Here is an 18,673-nt window from a genome sequence, read left to right as displayed (position 1 = left end):
TAAATGAATGAAATGCATTGAGTGCTCCATGTGATTTCTTTTCTATATAGAACGTTGTCTATATAGACATCTTTCATGACACGAGGGTTGAACACACTTAAATGAGACTGCAAATGCATTAACTGGAACTGAATTTGATGCTTTCTGGAGGTTGTTAGGGTTAAAGAGCAATATGTAGGTGACTGTGCAGTTACACAGTTATTTCAGTGATTTATTTCAGTTATTTCACAGTATCTGGCAAAGGGCCAAGGCTGGGGCACTCTGAAATAGTCCTGTGTGTCCGGCTGGGGATGGGAGGCCATGCAGGCCACGGAGCAGACCTGCTCTCTGGATGTGGAGTCAGCCAGCCTCAGGCGATAACATACTCTCTCTTGCTCCCTCTGAAAGAAATAAAGTCCGCTTCCTCTGTCATCTGGACACAAGGCCGGGCCAAGCCAGGCGACGGGCTGACTGGCAGCCCAGCTTTGATTTCATTGTTACTATGGAGAGGGATGACATCCACTACGTCCCTGTCCTCTCCACTATTGGGGGAGTTCGGCCTTTCCAACATCCTGCCAGAGGAGGGGTGCAAAATTAAGGATGCGGCGACAGGCCATCTGGGCCGGCTTCCTATGTTTAAAACCTCCGTCCCTGACTAAATCTTCCTGTACCTGCCTCACAGGCACACCGGACAGCCCAAGCTCTTCCTCTGTGGTGGCCCATTTTTTGCATGTCATCGTTTTTATCATTGAGAAATGGTTTCCCTTTCTGAGAAGGAAACTAAACATATTCTGGTAAAGGCTTTGGCCTGGCTCCTAAATCGTCTGTCTGGCGATAACATTTCTGTTGGGATACATCTAAAATATCTGCAAAAGCAAGTGCCAAAGATTAACAATCCCGGCCTGCTGTGATGGCTTGCACGCTCCTAAAACTCATGCTGCGACTGCTCAGAGGCCAAACTTTGAGGAGCCCCATTACTGTGCTTGTTACCTAATTCCTGGAGATTCATGCCATAAACAAGTCTCTACTGCCGTGTCAGATGCCCCAGTGAGCTAAATCACTGCGGCAGCTTAAGTCGCCGCAGAAAACAAGGGCAAAGAGTGCCGGGTCAACAATTTGGTGCTGAATGCCTAAAGGGAGGGAAGCTGGCAATTTCCTCAGGCTTTGCCAATGGACTCTTTCCCATGAACCCCAAGCGACCTTCAATGACAAGGCAAGAGGTGTGATTGTCCAATGAAACGCTGCACACACTTCCAAGTCGCAATCATACAGCTGCCTGAGACTGAGCAGCAATTTGAACATAATAGTGACAGTGGCTCTCGTTAAACTGATAAGTGCTCTACATGAGTCTTGTTTCTAAGCAACGCAAGCACTTTGGAGTGTTGTAATACCCATGTAACAGCCATTGTGTCCCAGGATTGAGTTTCCGCCTTCAGAACGTGTGTGGAGGGATCAACCAATAAAGGCAATAGATGCCACAAAGCAATTTTCCTTCAGTGTCTGACAGCACTACTTAAAATAAATGTCTTTTAACTGGCTGTTACAGGAGCTGAATCCTGTGCAATTAATCTTGCAGTGAAATGTCAAGAAAATATGTAAAGTTGACAACAAAGGTAAGTATTTGAGAACTAGTATTCCCTGATCCAACAACCTGATTATTCTGGACTCTCTCATTTGTTGATAAAACCGTCTCACTGTCATATTAAATCCTACTTGGAAGATTTAAGCTGCACAGAAAAATGTGAAGCAGTCCTCATGATTGTTTTTTTGCGTCAATTTATGGCAGTAGCAACATATAATTTGTTTCATCTTCCAGGTAAAAACACTTATAGGTATAATTGTGTACATCACCTCTTCATGTGTGGGCTAATACACTCAGAGAGTCATAGTTCAAGCACTCAGTGAGTGAAAAGCCTCACGAAAATTCATTTCTGACTTTCTTTGTGCTTCATCTACTGCAATATGACACTCAGGCCTGCATGAACGTGATGGAAAGGACAGATGAGATAGAAATAAAATCAATAGGTTAAACGTCCTCTGCATGGCAATTATTCCAAGTGTGGGAGAGTATTTTAAGAACACTATTTCTGTAGGAAAAATGTACATCATTAGAACAAAATGGGTGCCCTGCTGCAGTTAACATTTCATTTGCACAGTAGGGATACTGAAAATTCCCCCCACCAGGATAATCCTGAATGAACATCCTTTAAAAAGTGTTAATCTCTTTTATTGTGCAACTCGTTCCTTGTGACAGACAACAGTCCTTTTGATTCTGATACAAGAAAGAGAAAATATTATGTGCCATAATAAGAGGACAATAACTGTTCAAACGTGTAAAATTTGTTGTGGTGGGTCAAGAAATGAGAGGGCCATTTACATAACAAGACTAAAAGAGTCTATCATCATCTGTCACATTAGAGGCTTTATGAGGCTGTATTAAGGTTTAGCAGTGGTTTTAGCTAAATGCTAATGTGTGCATACTAATATGCTCACAATGACAACGCTAGCATATTGATGTTTAGTAGGTATGATGCATAGACTGTATATAAAGATGGACGTAGCGAGGTGTGACATCACCCATTGGTTTGCACTGTAGTGGGTTTGAAGCGTATGGTTGGCGCCATTCTTTCCGTTAGGAGCCAGGACCTTTCAAATAAGGAGTGCAGGGTGTTGCCTTTCATGCTCTGGAAACACACCCCGCTACCTCGGACCAAAGCAGTTGCTAGCTTACTGGGAACACGGAGCAGTGCACACTTGGGCTAACATTAGCTACTTTAGCTAAATTGTGCTAATAATCAAGAAACATTAAACTTACCAAAAGCCACATCAAAGCCACTATAAGTCTTCAGATATTATTAACGGAGCAATAATTCCAAAATGACCACTAGCACACTTATTACAGCACCACAATGACTCTTTGAAAAAAAATATTGACTTAGTATTTCTAGAGAGAGGTTGACGCTTTTTGTTTAGTTATTAGAATTCACCCTGAGGGGTACATGAGTGTGTGTACCAAATGTCATGGCAATCTGTTCAACACTTGGTGGGACATTTCATTCAAAGCCACAAATGTCAACCTCATGGTGGCGCTAAAGGGAATGTTAGGGGATCATCTAAGTCAGTAGGATTCATCCTCTGAACACCATGGAAATCTACCAAATCTCCAGACTGGAATTTGACATTTGAATGGCAATCCATTCAAAAGTTATCAGGATATAGTGTTAAGTTAACTAAAAGCCTAAAATGTCAACCTAATGGTGGCACTAGATGAAAAGTCCAGGGATCAACAAAATCAGTAGGACTCAACCTCCATGGGACCATGCACGAAATCCATCTGTTCAACACTTATTGAGATACTTCAGTCTTGACCAAAGTGGTGGAATGACAGATCAAAACAACATTTCCAAGAGCCATCCCACTAACATGGCTAAAAACCGGGCACTGAAAACATGGAAGGGTCAGAAATATGGAAACAAAAATACCACAGATGGTTTTCATCAACTATCTAACACCAACTTGGACACATATTTGGCTTTTGCTGCAGATTCCTGGTGTTGAAAGAGCTTATCTCTCAGCCCTAGTCACATATAAGGGTGTTGGTGCTTTAACATGATGAGAAAGTGAGTGACCAGACATACAAATGCCCCAGGGGCCTCGCTACTCCATGCCAGTGATGAGTGAGGCACCGGACTCCCTATTTATTTGGACTTTACTGCAGCGAGCTTCCCACATGGAGCAGCAGCATTCCTCTCACGTCCGAACTGCTCTCCAGCTGATAGAACAAGATATTCAAGGACAGACACTGAGGTCCGTTCCTCGGAGTCCTGAGGTTGAATCCTGAGATCAGTGCTGAGAATAGGGGGCTATTGTTGGCTAAAACAACTCAACCTCTATAAGTGGACGACTAGAATAATACCCAGAGTTGAGAGTCAGATTTCTGGGATGATCTGATCAAGCAGAGGTATGCGTACAGAAAACACTCTGCTAAAAGCAATATCAGCACTATGCACCCAAGACACAGAGTAAGCCAAAGATCATTCTTCTCTAGAGCTCAGCTTTAAAAAAAAAAAGATTCACTGCTTTCATGTGTGGCTTCTTTAATCAGAAAAGGTTTTCAATAACCAATTACGCTGCAAAAAAAAGGAAATTGAGAGGAGATGAATCAACCAGTGATTCACAATTAATTTCAGTAGTATCCTATCCTATCCTAACCCACCAAGATGTCTTTTTTTAATAGGACAAAAATACTCTAGATATATAATAAATGTTTTGGAACCACCGTAATTCAAACCAGAGACAGAGCGTGACAGGAAGGTGGCGGAAAATGGCTAAGGGTCATATCTTGAAGCTCCATAAATGCAGTTGCAGTGTAAATTACACAATTACAACACCCTCCACCCCCTCCTAAAATGACAATCACTTCTGGGTTGGCAGGTCTACAATCCACTTTCCATCAATCTTCTCCTTTGATCATAATAATAGGAAGCCAGAAGCCAGTGCTCTCATCATGCTTGCATCATCAAACTCCATCTCAGAGCTGTCTTTTTAATGTCACATATTTGTATTTTGTCAAGAAAAAGCTGGTGGTTAAAAGGGTTAAGAACACCCTCCAAGTGCAATCTGTGAATATTCAAGAGACTAAATATCTTTTTTAAAAAAAAGTTATTTAACAGTCAGAACACAGACAAAAAAGTAAATTGCTGCGTTCAAGGTTCATCCTTTCTGTTGTGCTCCGAATTCATGAGGGAAAAAAGACAGAAAAGAAACATTTTACATGAACTCTACCTTCCTAGTGTGTCAAAACCATTTTTAATCCTTAAGGACATTAAAAACATTTAATAATAATACAACCTTTAAAACCAGTTTGATTTGAAGCTTTGGGCAAAAACCAAGCTAGAAAATGTCTCACCTCTCTACCTTAATGTGGCACTCAGTCTCACAGGTACATGCTGAGAAAGTGTGATTGAAAAATGTGTCTCTGATATGAAGCTAGTGGTTATTTCTGCCTCTGGGATGAGTTCTGAGACTCAATTTAGCAAAGATGAGACCTTGCATGGTTGAAATAACAGGCCTGCAAATAAATTTTTCAACAGAAAACACCACACATATGCTAATATGCACGTCCAGTTTGCGTGATTACAGAAATGTCAGACAGAGTTTTTCAATTCCAAGGTACATATTGTGGAATAATGAGAAAGACCCCTATTGCAAAAGTTTGGATACAGCCTAAAAAGAATATGTGGTCACGTGAAAAGAATTTCAGACTTCCATTTGTCACACATTATAAAATCTATCATCACTGAGAGTCAATAATGTTTACTGTTAGGGCTTTTCAAGAGGCCAAAGAGGAATAATTGATTTTGTGAGGCCATTAGTCCTCATTCCTCTCTGAAAAACAGTGCCTGCCGAATGTGACCCACCCAGCACAGCTCAGTGATATTTATGAAAGGAGCGACAGCCATCCCTCCACCCCGCAGTTATGATTTGGGGAGCCATATGGCAGCCGACTGCCCCTCACAAAAGTATCCTCTGTTCTTTATGAACAACTGTTCAACAGCAAGCAGTGATGAACAACTCAGACATGCACGTACAGTCACTGTGCAAGACTGTAAACAACCTCAGCCTCAACTCAGTAACAGGGTCAATAAGAGGAGCCTGTTTCAAGTATGTGATGTAAAATAATGAACTGAAAACAATGTTCTTTATGTTATTTAGTCAGTAGTCTTTAGCCTCAGTTGTTACAGGAATTTTCTAAACATCAGTGACGGAAAAAAAAGCACATAGAGAGGCAGATCACACTGGAAACACCAAGAAATTCTTTGAACAAGCTGGTTTGTTCTGGATACAGGGGACATTCTCTCACCTTTCACTTGCTTTGTAAAATATATGGTTACATAAAAAGACTACTCTGAGAGACTTGACCCCCCCACCCCACCCCCACCACCTCCACCACCCTTCTCCTACACATATCAGTCCAATCTAGACAGTCAGCTCTCCTCCCCATGTGACCCACACATACAGAATTATTTTTTTCCTCCTCCTGAGTTTAGCATCATCAATTAACAGCTGCATCTTTATCAAAAAACAACAACAGCATGCCTCCCCCTAGTGCCTATCTGCGTGCTGACTTGAGAAACTCCCACCGGATTCCTTATTAATTCAGTCCCACGTTGGGAGGCAAAGATGCAAACTTTGTATCATTTATGAGCGATAAACTGCGCTTAGCTCATAGTGAGAAAATCCATGTACACTGTAAATGCAATAGAAAGGGTTCAAAGTAAAAGTGTATGAGAAGTTTTTGATCGAGCATGGTGCATTAGTTTTAAATTTTTAAATATCCCGTTCCGAATCACATTAATGAAACAGAATTAAACAATAAGTTGGTCTAGATATAATTAAGAAAAGCCGAAATTCAGGCTCTATCTGGTTTCACTTTTACGCCGAAGATTAACATGAATAAAACTTTGAGCTTCTAAAATTAAAGTTCAATCAGCAGCGGATCAATATTTACTGAGAGTCAGTGCAAATAGACAGCTCGACCTTTCCCTTCATTAGAAAAAGTAAAAAGTTTGTGCGCTCAGAAACTTTCAGACTTGCTGTAAGTCTCCTCACCTGAGGCATATGCAATTCCAATCCAAGTCCGACAGAAAAACGTAAAATCTGTCTTCATCTCCAGATCTCCGGTCCCAGAAGTGCAGCAGGTTGAGCGTATGTTTCTTCTAAAAACTCCCGTTAGTTTTTTTAAGTGTTGGCGGAGACAGTGCAGAGGTGGTTTGAATGAACGTCCGCGGATGGGAAAACTCAGGTGAACCTCGGCCAATCGATGCCTGGCTGTAGCGACTCTGCACACAGAGGACAGCGCCGAAATGCTGAGGAAAACAAGAAGGGGGGAAAAAACGTCTTTTTTTCCGGTTTGTCAAAAGGATGCATAAGGCACTGAATGGGATTTACAATGATTTCCCTTTCCTTTGCTCGTGACTGGAGCGCACGCACACCCACCTATCCAGTTCATAAAACAAGCTGAATTGGAGGGGTGTGTGTGTGTGTGTGTGTGTGAGTGTGTTGGTGGGTGTAAGGGGAGGGGGTCCCCCTAACATCCATGACAAATTTCCTTCCTGCAAGCTCCAATTCGTTTCATCCTTTACGTTAAATACCTTATAGTATATTATAGATTGCTAAGTGTAACAAAGTACAATACAACACTAAAAACTCAATGATGAGAGACTTTGGGATGCCTCAGTGCGAAAATGCTTGATATTGATTTTCATTTCATGACTTTCTCAAGGGATTTAAATGCCAGCTGACATTCAAATAGCTCAGCAGGTGATCCTAATACCATCAGAAATCTTTGTAAAGCCACCACAGCAATACTGCAGTGTCACTGTAGGAAGCGAGCAAATACCACATGATAAAGCCAAGACACAGTCTCTAGAGGAATATTAGAAGGAATATTAAAACTTTTCTCCCTTGGTCAGCTGTCTTTAATCCACAAAGTAATAGTTGTTTTTTTCTCTCTTGATGATAAGGTCTACAGTATCTGCTCAGATCAAATGTCTGCCGTTAATTTGAGGAGAAAATGTATCTTTATGACTTAGAAAACAAATTTTTCCAGATGTTCAACAAACTAAAGCTGAGCAGAGGTGCTCGGGGAATAGTTCTCTATTAAGAGTGTGTAATTATTCTTGTGAAGGGGTCAGATGTAATGATGCCTCCACTGAAACTAAACTGAGCAGCCTTGTCCAAGTCCTGTTAACCCCATCCACCCACTCATTCATCTTCCTCAGGGAGTCCACAGAGTGTGAATGAGAATCATGTACTAAGAGCACAACATGCCCGTAGTGTGCATCAGCCCTGTTTTATGTTACAGAGAGCGAGAGGGGAGGGGAGGGGGGGTTGAAAATTGAAAAGCCATGTACCATATATTCTCTGAAATTAAAAAAAAAAAGTCAAAGCAGGTCCAAGGAGTGTCCACTTCAGTGATTGGACATACACATAGATATATAGAGTTTCAGATGCTGGTGTATGTTTCATTTATTAACAATGTGGTGCAGCTGCAGCCTCGAGGTCCAGTCACACCTCTTTAGGAGCCACAGAAGAACCAGCATTCCCATTCAAGCCAGTATAATCAATCCAAAACTGCACTGCTTTCCAGCACCATGAGTGTACTGTAAAATCAATAAAATTCTGTATCTCCACCTGGAGATCCATTACACTCCTAATAAAGCTGCCTGACTCCAGACTCAGCCCTGCTTCCTAACAGTGCCTATACAGAACTGTTGAGCACCTCCGCCCCCGTCTAACCGCAGCTGTCGATAAGATGTATGAGAAAAAATATTGTTTCTCACTATGATTATGTTGGGATTCTCAGTGATTTAGATAGAAGACTTTGAGCAGACCAGAGCCGTGAAGAACCTACCATCAGGAGTGTGTGGAATAACAGGGAATCAAAGGATCATTGCGTGTTATTGTGGGCATGTGTTTCCCCCTAAATCCCTTGCGGCAATCCACCTCTGTGACCTTAAAACACAATGTTGTGATTGAATGGTTGTAATTAAAATGTTCCCCTGGTTTTAGCCCTGCAGCGCTTTTCGGCTTCAGAGGAAAATAAACACACTAAATCGAACTGATATTCTAACAAAGCTTTGTCCAGGGAGTTACCAAATCTCATCAGAAATATAAAACAGATAATTCCATAAACGCATGAAAACACTTGAGTGGCCAATATAATAATGAACTGCGCACATGAGCATTCAGACAACAGAGATAACAAACAATAACCCCTATGCAGGATAGCATGACCTCCCCTGCTGTGTCAGTTGAAAAGGTCTGATTTTATAATCCCGCTGGCTCCTGAGAGACAACTGAGGACTCAAGGACTCGTCCTTGAAGTGCCAGCGCTTCATCCGGCCCATCCTTGGGTCAGGAAACACATTACAGATCAACGGCTACTATCATAGGAAGGATGTAGAGCAAGCAACTAAAATGGCTCACTGTCTCACTGAAGTTCATGCCCATGGGCCAGTCCACTACCCTGTACTCTGCCAGCCTACTTTGAAGTAGCTGTCGCAGTTCAAGAGAGTTTATTCTTGATTTGTTTTGATTGTGGCAGCCAAAATTTCTCATCAGTCACAGGTCATGTTCACTATCATTCAGTGATTATGGCTTGCTTCTTTACTAGAAGGAGCAGTACTGCAGAATTCTTCCATGTAATTTTTTTTTACCAGCTAACTAGCTGTGAAGCTAATGCATTGAGTGGAATGCAAACTCAAACAAAATTCCTCTCAAAGCAAATGGTACCTGGAGTTTGAATCCTTTCATTTAACTACAACTTTTCACAATCCACAGTTGATTTAAACCTACTTTAAGCTTTTTTTGGCCACTTGGGAAGACCGCAACACGCTGTCAACATAACAATGACATATAATCTATCGCCTTATGATGTTGATATAGCAAATGTGTTAGCAAATAGTTGCTAAATGGCACACACAGCACACAGACCAACAATAGCATTCACTTGGAGTTGTGTTTCTGTCTACTCAGTGATGTAAGACCAATATTGACTCTCCTTTTAGCTCTGTTTTGCTCTCCACCAACTTCTGAAGGAATTATCTGGCTCATTAGCTGCTAAATGCTCCACTATATGTTCACCAGCTGGTCGCTAACTTTGTCTGTCTGCTGTTTGGTGCTGAGCATATAGTGTTCAGTGTTTATCAGAGATTTTTTTGTGAAAACAACTGCGTGCTGCTGGAAAGGAAGTTGATGAGGGCGGTGAGACTGAACCAAAACAGTTTCAACCAAAACCATACCCTGAAAGACGCTAAAATGCTCCATAGAGCTGTGGTTAACTGCAGAGTTTGGTAATAATTCTCTGTGAGTTTGTCGCTGAGTAAAAACTTTCACATTACATTTAATGATTTTTTTTCCTCCACTGTTCCAGGAATAGTTTGACTTCTCGGGAAATATGCTTATTTGCTTTTTGAGAGTCAGATGAGGAGATCAATACCACTCTCATATCTGTGGTTGAAGCTGGCAGTTGCTTCATATTTACCATACCTATCAATCCTCTCATCTCATTCTTGGCATCAAAGCAAATAAGCATATTTTCCAAAATGTTGAACTATTCTTTTAATATAAAAATACTGATTATGTATATATTGTATAGACCTCTATAGTTTCCAAGAAGAGCAACAGGATGAGGAGCTAAAACATTTGGACATAAATATAGAGTCTTTCTTTGTATATTTCTTTCACTATACAGCAGGTTCTCTTCAATTCAGGAGATGGAGTTGAGTTTAATTTGCATTTATAGGTCAAACTAAGTGACTACTGAGTGATAAATATGTCATAAATGCACCCACTCTATGCAGCCGCTATACAGGAAAAGCATGGGTCCCACTGTGGTGCAGTTCATTGTGCCACTTTCCAGTCAGCAGAGGAGGCAGCAGTATCCTGCTTTAGCATGCCCCCGAGGCCCGTTGCGCAGCCCAGAGGCATCCCCACTGTCATTCTGTTTATCTGACCTTTCACCTGGCAGGAGGAAACAGGACGTCGGTGCTCTTGTGTGTTTGTGAAGATAACCGAGAGCCCGCCTATTCTTGTGGTTTAACTGTCAGAGATGGCTCATGTATTCAAAAGTTCCAGTCCAGGTGCAGGAGTGTCATTCTACCCCCACTGTCGCTCTTACGAAATGGCTTTGGATTCTCGTCAACCCCAGCGTTCATACTCGACTGTTTTGCTTTGATGATGCTTAATAACATCCTTGATCATCTCAAGTGAGGTCATGTTAAGTGTGCAGTGACACAGCTGCAAAGCAGAATCAAAGACGATGTTTATTTAAGCAAAAGTGATTCAGTTTACTATTTGCATCTGCATGTTTTACAATAATTGAGTCATTAATCAGGAAGTGATTTAACATGGAATTTTATAAAATGCAATGTCTGCAAAGTAGAATACACTCCAGAAATTGAATCCTTACTTGAATTACATTTTAGTATTTCCTTGAGTTATACAAATTAATAGTCAACATGCATGTACCACATGTTCAAATGTAGCCACTTATAAGATGAATGTAGAAATGATGACAAATCAACAGATCTTTGATAGATGATACACTGATTACAGACTGAAGACACAACTTAAGAATTCATACAGCGCTGTGAAGTTAAAGTAATCTAAAATGATTAAAAAAAAGGAAAAACAGTTTCATTTCAGACCGATGTATAAAACATGAAGAACCATTTAATCAAACATAAAATCTCACAATGAAGTGTGCGGCTCCTTCATGCTGATTAAACACAACGGTGATCAAAAAACCATTTTATAAGTGAGCCTAATGACAGTCTGAACTGATGAGATATAATTATTCAGATTATCATTTGAAAGTTCAACTATCTACAGCTGTTCGAGATATTTGGTTGAGCAGTGTTCCAGTACGCTTGGAAATGAAACTCACTAAACTTCACTATATACACTCCAAACTAACTAAACTTCATTGTATACGCTCCAAAATAGCAGAATATTATATTGTTATGCCTTTCCTACTGAGTGTTCCATCGCATTTTGCCAAAATGCAAACTGAATGAGCCTCTTCAGAGAGTTTACAGCACAATGGATGTTTTTACATGGTGAATATGGCACCTTTCATAGCTTTCCAAGGCTTTTAAATGTTCATTTAAGATTGAAAAGCAGCATCTGGCAACATAAAATCATTTAAATATGGAATTGATTAAATGTCTTATGAGAACAGCCTGGAATTTTAAACTCTTGTATTATAGGACCACGATTTAAACAAGGGCAGTACTTCATCCTGTAATAGCTGAGTGATAACAGTCTTTGGTCAATAAGTGAATGGACAGCTTACACACTGAAAAGCTTGTATTGACTGCATCAACCCCCTGTTAGCCAGACAGAGCGACAGGTGGGTAATGGAGGAGCTGGATAGGCTGAGATCTCTGAGTGCTGTCGGTAATGCACGGGCTGAAGAAGGGGAACGCCTTGCCTCTCGGCCCGTTGGTGAAAGAGTAGAGCAGGCTCATGTCATCAGCGTTGAAGAAGGACACCCTCCTCTCTTCGTAGTCTAAGAAAACCCCGATCTTCTTAGGGGAAGAGGCGAGCCGCAATCTCGTCCAGGGCTGGGTGCCGGCTGAGTACTCGTTTCCGTTACGCAGCCTCAGTGTCCAGTAGCCGCTTTCGGGGCTCAGCTTGATCCGAGTGCGTCTGTCTACAGACTCGGAAGCCACCCCAATGTCCCACTTGGACTTGGGGCCAACTTCTACCTCCCAGTAGTGTCGGCCTGACTGGAAGCCCTGGGCAGCCAGAATGTTGACACACTGGAGGAAGCGCTTGTTGTAGTCCTTGTGTGATATCATGCTGTCACATTCGACCGCCGCAGTTTTGTCTCTGGAGACTAAAATACTCGGGTGCGCTGTGTCGACATCAAACGTTAATGGTGAAGGACCTTTGGGGCAAAACAATTCATGACATTATAACTGTGATAATATTTTCCATAGTAAAATTCAACAGTGTCACGTTTTAAACTGAAAATCAATCAATCAATAGAACAACAGTGTCATTAATGTCATTCTTGCAACTCCAATATATTTATATAATACTATAATTTTTTCTAAGTAATTACTGCGATTGTTGAGGCAAAGGCAATTTTCAGCCCAAGTCTTTTTGTGTCTAATGAAGCACATCAGAGATCATTACCTGGATTCAAGGACTTGAACATCTTTCTCCATGAGATGTACTGTAACGGAGCCATGTATTTGTTGCTGAAAGCGTTTATATCAAACTCCGCAGCCATGTCAACCTGCACCCATGCCCTGTCAGATAAAGTAAACATACATTTAGTTAGTTACACACAGACTCATGCATTCTCAGCACAAATGTAGCTGTCTGGACAGGAAATATGGCTGGACGATATGGATAAAATCAAATACTGTGATATTTTTGACCAGATACCTCGATATCGATATTGTGATAATATTGTAGGGATTTCACAAAATATTTACACAATAAGATTTGATAAATAATTATCAGGATGTAATGACTAAGTGGGTGAAGACGAATAATAGAACAGCTAGAACAGTCTGGTAAGTTCAGAAAATTACATCATTTTACTGTAATGCAGCCTTTAAAACCACAAAGTTATTTCATGCCATATTACAATATCCAAAATCTAGTCTCATATCACAATATCAATATAATATTTTACTAAGCCCTAATGGGAAATCAAATTAGCATGTGACAGGTGCAAAAATATCAAAAGCAATCAGTCATAACACTGACATGTACACTTACCTAAGCTGTGGGAGCTAGAGGGAAGAAAAAGACAAATCACATTAACAACTGTTGTTTGAAACAAGGCTTGACAGTTACTTGGAGGCATTACATTTTTGGACAAACTTTTCATCCTCATTTGAACTTTTTCATCCTAGCAGATGCTTGTTATCAGTAGCATCTCCACCTTACCTCAATCAGCACCGTGTTCTCATTGGCAGTGCAAGCCTGCTGGAGCGCTGTCATATTTTCCTCCAGGTCCCTCACAGCCTGCTCGGTAGCTTCAAGGTGGCGCTGCACCTTCTCCAGCTCCGCTTCCTGCTCTCTCCTTAGCTGCTCCAGCATACAGGCCTCTTCGTCGTGCAGGATCTGATGGAGTGCTCGGAATTCCCCTTGGACACGAGCCTGCAGATCTGCTCTGACTCTCTGGGGGCAGGAAAGACTCATTAATATCACAGGTCGAGGACATAGTCCATCTTTTAATGTACCACCACATTTTTTATGGACCAGTAAGGAAACTGTAAAGTGTTAGTTATGATGCCAAGTGGCTTGTTCCATTAAAGCTCTAAACATACTTCTGCAAATGTACACATCTATAAAGAGGGATTCGAAGGGTAATGAATCCACACACATCAAAGATCTATGAGTCAAACAACTACAGACTGTTTACGTGGGGAGCGATTTCCTGTTCGTCATCTCGGCACAGCATGCACAACTAACCTTGAGCCCTTATCTTTTAGCTGTTTCAGACACATTAGATGTGTTTCACTTTCTATCACCTTTGCCTGTTTATAGTTTGTCCCATGGTGAGCGGTCTTCTGTCTGTGCACCATAAGGTGAAATTAGAAGCGCTGATTTGATGCAACAATCTCCCTGTTTAAGCTAATATAGCAGAATCATTGTCATATAAGATTGTATAGGAGTAGGAGGTTTCTTATGTGCAGTTGACACACAACTAAGTCAGATGGTAGAAAGGCATTTACAGTACGCACCCAAGCACAAGCACATTATGTCTTACATATCAAAGCACAACCTGTCACTTACTACATCTGCAAACACCACTAAATATGCAAAACGACATATTGGAAACAGCCATTAGGGAGAGACGTGTGTTTTCTTATCTGTTAAGTGCTGCAATCCCTTGAGTTGCCCCAGAGGAGTGTACCTTTATGGTATCCATCTTGTCTTTGTCTCTACGAATGTTATTGATGAAGTCGTCCTTCCTCAGGCGATGACTCTCCAAAGCCTGTTTCAGTTGTTTCTGCAAATCAAAACAAAAAACGGTAGTATACAGAAATACTGTGAAGAGCATCAGAGACAACTGTAAACATGGCTTACACCGAGTGATGACTCTATAATAAAGTTTCGTAAAATGATCCGTTTTTGCTGAGACTGCTACTTTAGTTGTATGTGTGTTGACTCCCTTCCTGTGGTGAAGGTCAGAGGATGTATGTTATGGTGGTGTTGGATTAAAGGTAGAATCAGTGATTCTGGAGAAAGATTGTTCAATACACTTTTTGTCAAATTCAGCGTATGTCTCCTCACAGTCCGCTAGCTTTCTGTTCTGTGTGTGCGCTGAAAAAAACATCCGGTGTTCATACACAGCCCTGGCTCTATAAATGGGAAACAAACAAAGTGGCTCCAGCCAGTCAGCAGCACAGGACAGGGAAAGTCATCAGAGCAGCTGTCTGTGTGAGGACATGAGTCTCCCATCTCCAGCACCTGTTGAATGATGGGGGAGGGCTGGCGAAGTGGAGAGAGAGAGAGAGAGAGGTCGTGGCCAATTCACACAGAAAGTGTTTTCTTACAGTATAGATACTCTTCCATTTTATTAAATGTATCAATCTGCACTGAATCCGAGACAGTCTCATGGAGATCCCCCACGTTTTTTTACACTCAGAGTCTGTTTTTGCCACGTTTAGTGAAGCGTAATTTGAGCAGGCAGCTGTTTAAATCATACAAATATCCCTCTGTATGTATGTTGAACTTATTAACTGTATCAATAAATCAATAAATACAACCACTGTTGATTTCTTCCTGTGGAGCTGACATGCAAACTATTTTGATTCAGTAAATTTCTGTTGTCAGTCCCCAGGAGCTGCAGCTGACAGACGGCTGCTTCTGTGGACAGAGATGCTGAACGCAGGTCGAATGAGAAGAGAGGGCGGATGGACTGTTGTGCTCACATGAGACGTAATTGCTTTTCCACTCGTGATTAAATGTGAGAGGAACATAAGTGACTCTCCAGCTGACGCATCGCTTTGGATTCCACCATATTTCTCTTTTATGGTGGTTTTGGTTGTTGCCTTGGCAATGCCCATCCATGGATTTGGGGAAATGGAGCTTCTAAAGGAGCACAAAGGGTGGGGTGTATTTGTTTGGGTGTTTAGTTCAAATATCAACAATCTTCCTCCAGAATGACTGACTCTACCTTTAATCTGCCATCAAACTGAAAACTGTTTCTAATATTTTGTCCATCTTGTAAACACATAAGGAAGAGCAAAAATGTCATAACACCTTTACAACATAATTAAATCCTGTAGTCCATTAAATTGAATCAACATCAATTAAACAATTAAAACAGTGACAAAGGTGACCAATTTATTACAGGAACTTTGCTTTGCATTAAATGACTCGGGTGTTTTTATATTTATGGTATCTCCCTGCTGTCATATATCCTGTCATGCAAAGTAATATAAAGGGAGTGGAGAGTGAACTTTGTCCTGAGCAATTCAAGCGAGATATGTGAAGGGTGGAACTACAGAGAAATAAACACAGATGTGGACTGAAACATATGTAGAATACAATTGTATTCCACTTAAACAACTCAAAGGTTACAGAGTGCTCATTTGTAATTGATCTGTTTACTTTGGACCATAAGGTTATTTGCATAAGCTTCCCAAACACTTCATAACAATGTCCAGAAGACCAAAAATAAAAAGGCATGGAAGACAGCCAGTAGGATCATTGTTAACTATGCTGTGCAGGTGAAACTCACCTCTAGATTCTTGATGTAAGTGTCAGAGGTGGTGGCCCTGACCTTCTCCACCATGGCTGTCACAAGGTAGTTGGTTTGAAAGTGCTTGGTGCTGAACTCCTTGCGGCACTGCGGGCATGTTACAGGGCCCTGTGTTCCTCTCCAGTATCTGGTGATACAGGGTTTGCAAAAATGGTGCATACAGGCCAACATGACAGGCTCCCGGAAGAGATCGCAGCAAATGGCACAGGTCAGGTCCTCTCGGAGGCTGCCTTTGGTGGGTGTAGCAGCAGCAGCAGCAGCCATGGTGAGCGGTACTTTCCTCTCCAAAGTCTGTCCAAACTGAGGAAGTGAAAGCAAAAGCCTGGAGGAACAAAGAGAGACGGGGATGAATGATCACTCCCTTCTTGACATACTGTATGTGTTTGTTCAATCAGCTGAAATAAGTAAAAAGACAAATAAAAAGTTGACATTCTACAGCACCAGATTCCTGATGTTCATCACATGATATTTAGTTATTCATTGTCTAAACCTGGATCAAACAAAATGGGATGTGCACCTCCCCTCTTCTAGTCCAATAAGAAATCGATGCAATTAACTCTTGCACTTGCTCTTTGGAATAATATACACCGATTTCAAGCGTAACCAGGACTGGAAATCAGGTGATAATCACGGGGCACTTTAAGCCAACATGTGATTTTGTATTGTGAAAACAACGTTTGGTCGGTCCGACGTTTTGTTTTCTGCCTGCTAACGTTAGCGTTTATTAACTCCGTATGGCAGCCAGTAAACAGCCTTCTTAAGCAACATAAAATACGACGAATTAAAAAGCCATGAAATGCTGACTACAATCATCTTTTTGTTGACACTTTCATGAACTTACGTTGTCTGTTGTTCAGGGAAACGTATGGCCAAACACTTCAAAGTTGTTCCGTCTGTTCTCTGATCCGTCGGCTACTGCTGCTGTTAGGAACACAGGGAACACGACGTACCGTGTACTACGCATGCGCTAAAATACAAACGTCCCTTTGATTGGTTCATATGTCAACCAGCAAAAATAATAGTTTTTGTTTTCCCCACTTGCACCCCTTTTGTGTTTCAGTTCACAAAGGCACTCTAATGTAAAACTGCTGCGCACTAAAGTTACCTTCCCTTATTACTGCAAATTTGCAGAACCACTGTGAGTGTCATATGATAAATCATTTTTCGACTTCCTTTATTATTGAATGTTTTGCAATTCTTACAAGCAGAAATGCTGAGTCCAACATTTTTCTTGCTGTATATTTTCTGATTCTTTCATCTTTTTCTCATTTTTAAAATTCATTTGTCCATGCAATGATAACCTCTGCAAACTGTGTTTTTCAATGTCTTCTCCACAATGATAATAGAAAAGGCCACTCCAGGATTTAGTATCGCACTTCCATAAAGTTTGTGGACTTACAAGAGATGTGCCTTGCTTATATTGTTACTTCACTTGGATGTTTCACTATGCAGGATGATATATGTGCAGAGTTTGACACCAGAAGACTGTTTTAACATTCATCTTCTGAAGGGGGAACATATCTCTGTGCTCACCTCACATCTGAGTTTACATACAGGATGATTTGTGGCATCACTAATTTGGAGTCAATCATGGTCCAGTATGTAAATTACACAAGTGTGATGTGGAAACTAGAAGTCTCTAGCACACACACACACACACACACACACACACACACACACACTGAGAATGGACTTCAGTGCCGGACTTTTCCAGCAGTTCAGTCTTTTGAAATGAACAATATTTGCATATCCTGGATTTTTCAATGAAGGAGCAGTAGATGTCTGTTTTTAAATTTCTAATTAGATAGCTGACCGTGCTGTATCAGACACACTATTATTCTGTTGGGGATCTTTAAACAAGACTAAGAGTCTAGAGCCATGCAAGCGGCTCTGTGAGTCTTTTGAACACAGTGGTGCTGAACTAAAGATGAACTAAATGCTGAACTAAAGATGATAACATGCACACAGAGACAAAGGTATAATGATCACCATGTTCAACTTTTACCATAGTCATTAGGATTCAGTCTGGGGACCATGAGTGTCTGTACAAAATTTTATGGCAAGCTATTGAGATATTTCATTCTGGACCCACTGACATACTAATATGCCGCCAGCATGGCTGAAAATAGCACAAACAGCTTTGAAAATCCACTGACTATAATTTATGTTTAAATGTCTGATGTAAACTCCTCATGTTATTAAAAACCCTAAATTTCCAGAATCAATGCTGTGGACATGATCTCAGTGTCCTCAGTAGAAGCTACAAACCTGCTTATAATGCATCAAAAGTAGATTTCATGCAACACCGAATTTGACTGTACTGCCATTTTTAATACATATATATGTGCAAAAGTTTTAGGCACTTTAGATGTTTAGATTCTTACCTTTAAGGCA

The 18,673-nt window shown here is 41.0% G+C and overlaps 2 protein-coding genes across 3 annotated transcripts in view; both read right to left on the bottom strand.

Moving 5' to 3' along the window:
- The window catches only part of flt4 (fms related receptor tyrosine kinase 4), a 46,848-nt gene extending 39,877 nt beyond the window's left edge, over positions 1-6,971 (bottom strand). Inside the window, exon 1 of one of the 2 annotated variants that reach the window (XM_044363642.1) lies at positions 6,592-6,971. In XM_044363642.1, coding sequence (XP_044219577.1) covers positions 6,592-6,649 — 58 coding nt within the window. In that variant the 5' untranslated portion in view covers positions 6,650-6,971. The remainder of the gene's footprint in view (positions 1-6,591) is intronic. The other variant, XM_044363641.1, reaches the window with a different exon arrangement.
- Positions 6,972-10,790: 3,819 nt separating this feature from the next.
- Positions 10,791-17,233, bottom strand: trim105 (tripartite motif containing 105). The gene is made up of 7 exons (XM_044363645.1): positions 17,121-17,233; positions 16,259-16,601; positions 14,426-14,521; positions 13,453-13,686; positions 13,282-13,295; positions 12,688-12,803; positions 10,791-12,436 (listed from the first exon to the last, which is right to left on the bottom strand). The coding sequence occupies exons 2-7, from the start codon at positions 16,541-16,543 to the stop codon at positions 11,877-11,879; spliced, it is 1,305 nt and encodes a 434-aa protein (XP_044219580.1). The 5' UTR covers positions 16,544-16,601; positions 17,121-17,233; the 3' UTR covers positions 10,791-11,876.
- Positions 17,234-18,673: the final 1,440 nt, after the last annotated feature.

This window comes from Thunnus albacares, chromosome 10, assembly GCF_914725855.1.
Source record: "Thunnus albacares chromosome 10, fThuAlb1.1, whole genome shotgun sequence".
NCBI classification, from domain to species: Eukaryota; Metazoa; Chordata; class Actinopteri; order Scombriformes; family Scombridae; genus Thunnus; species Thunnus albacares.
Note: the sequence above shows the minus strand (reverse complement) of the source record. Positions and strands in the feature narration are given on the sequence as shown.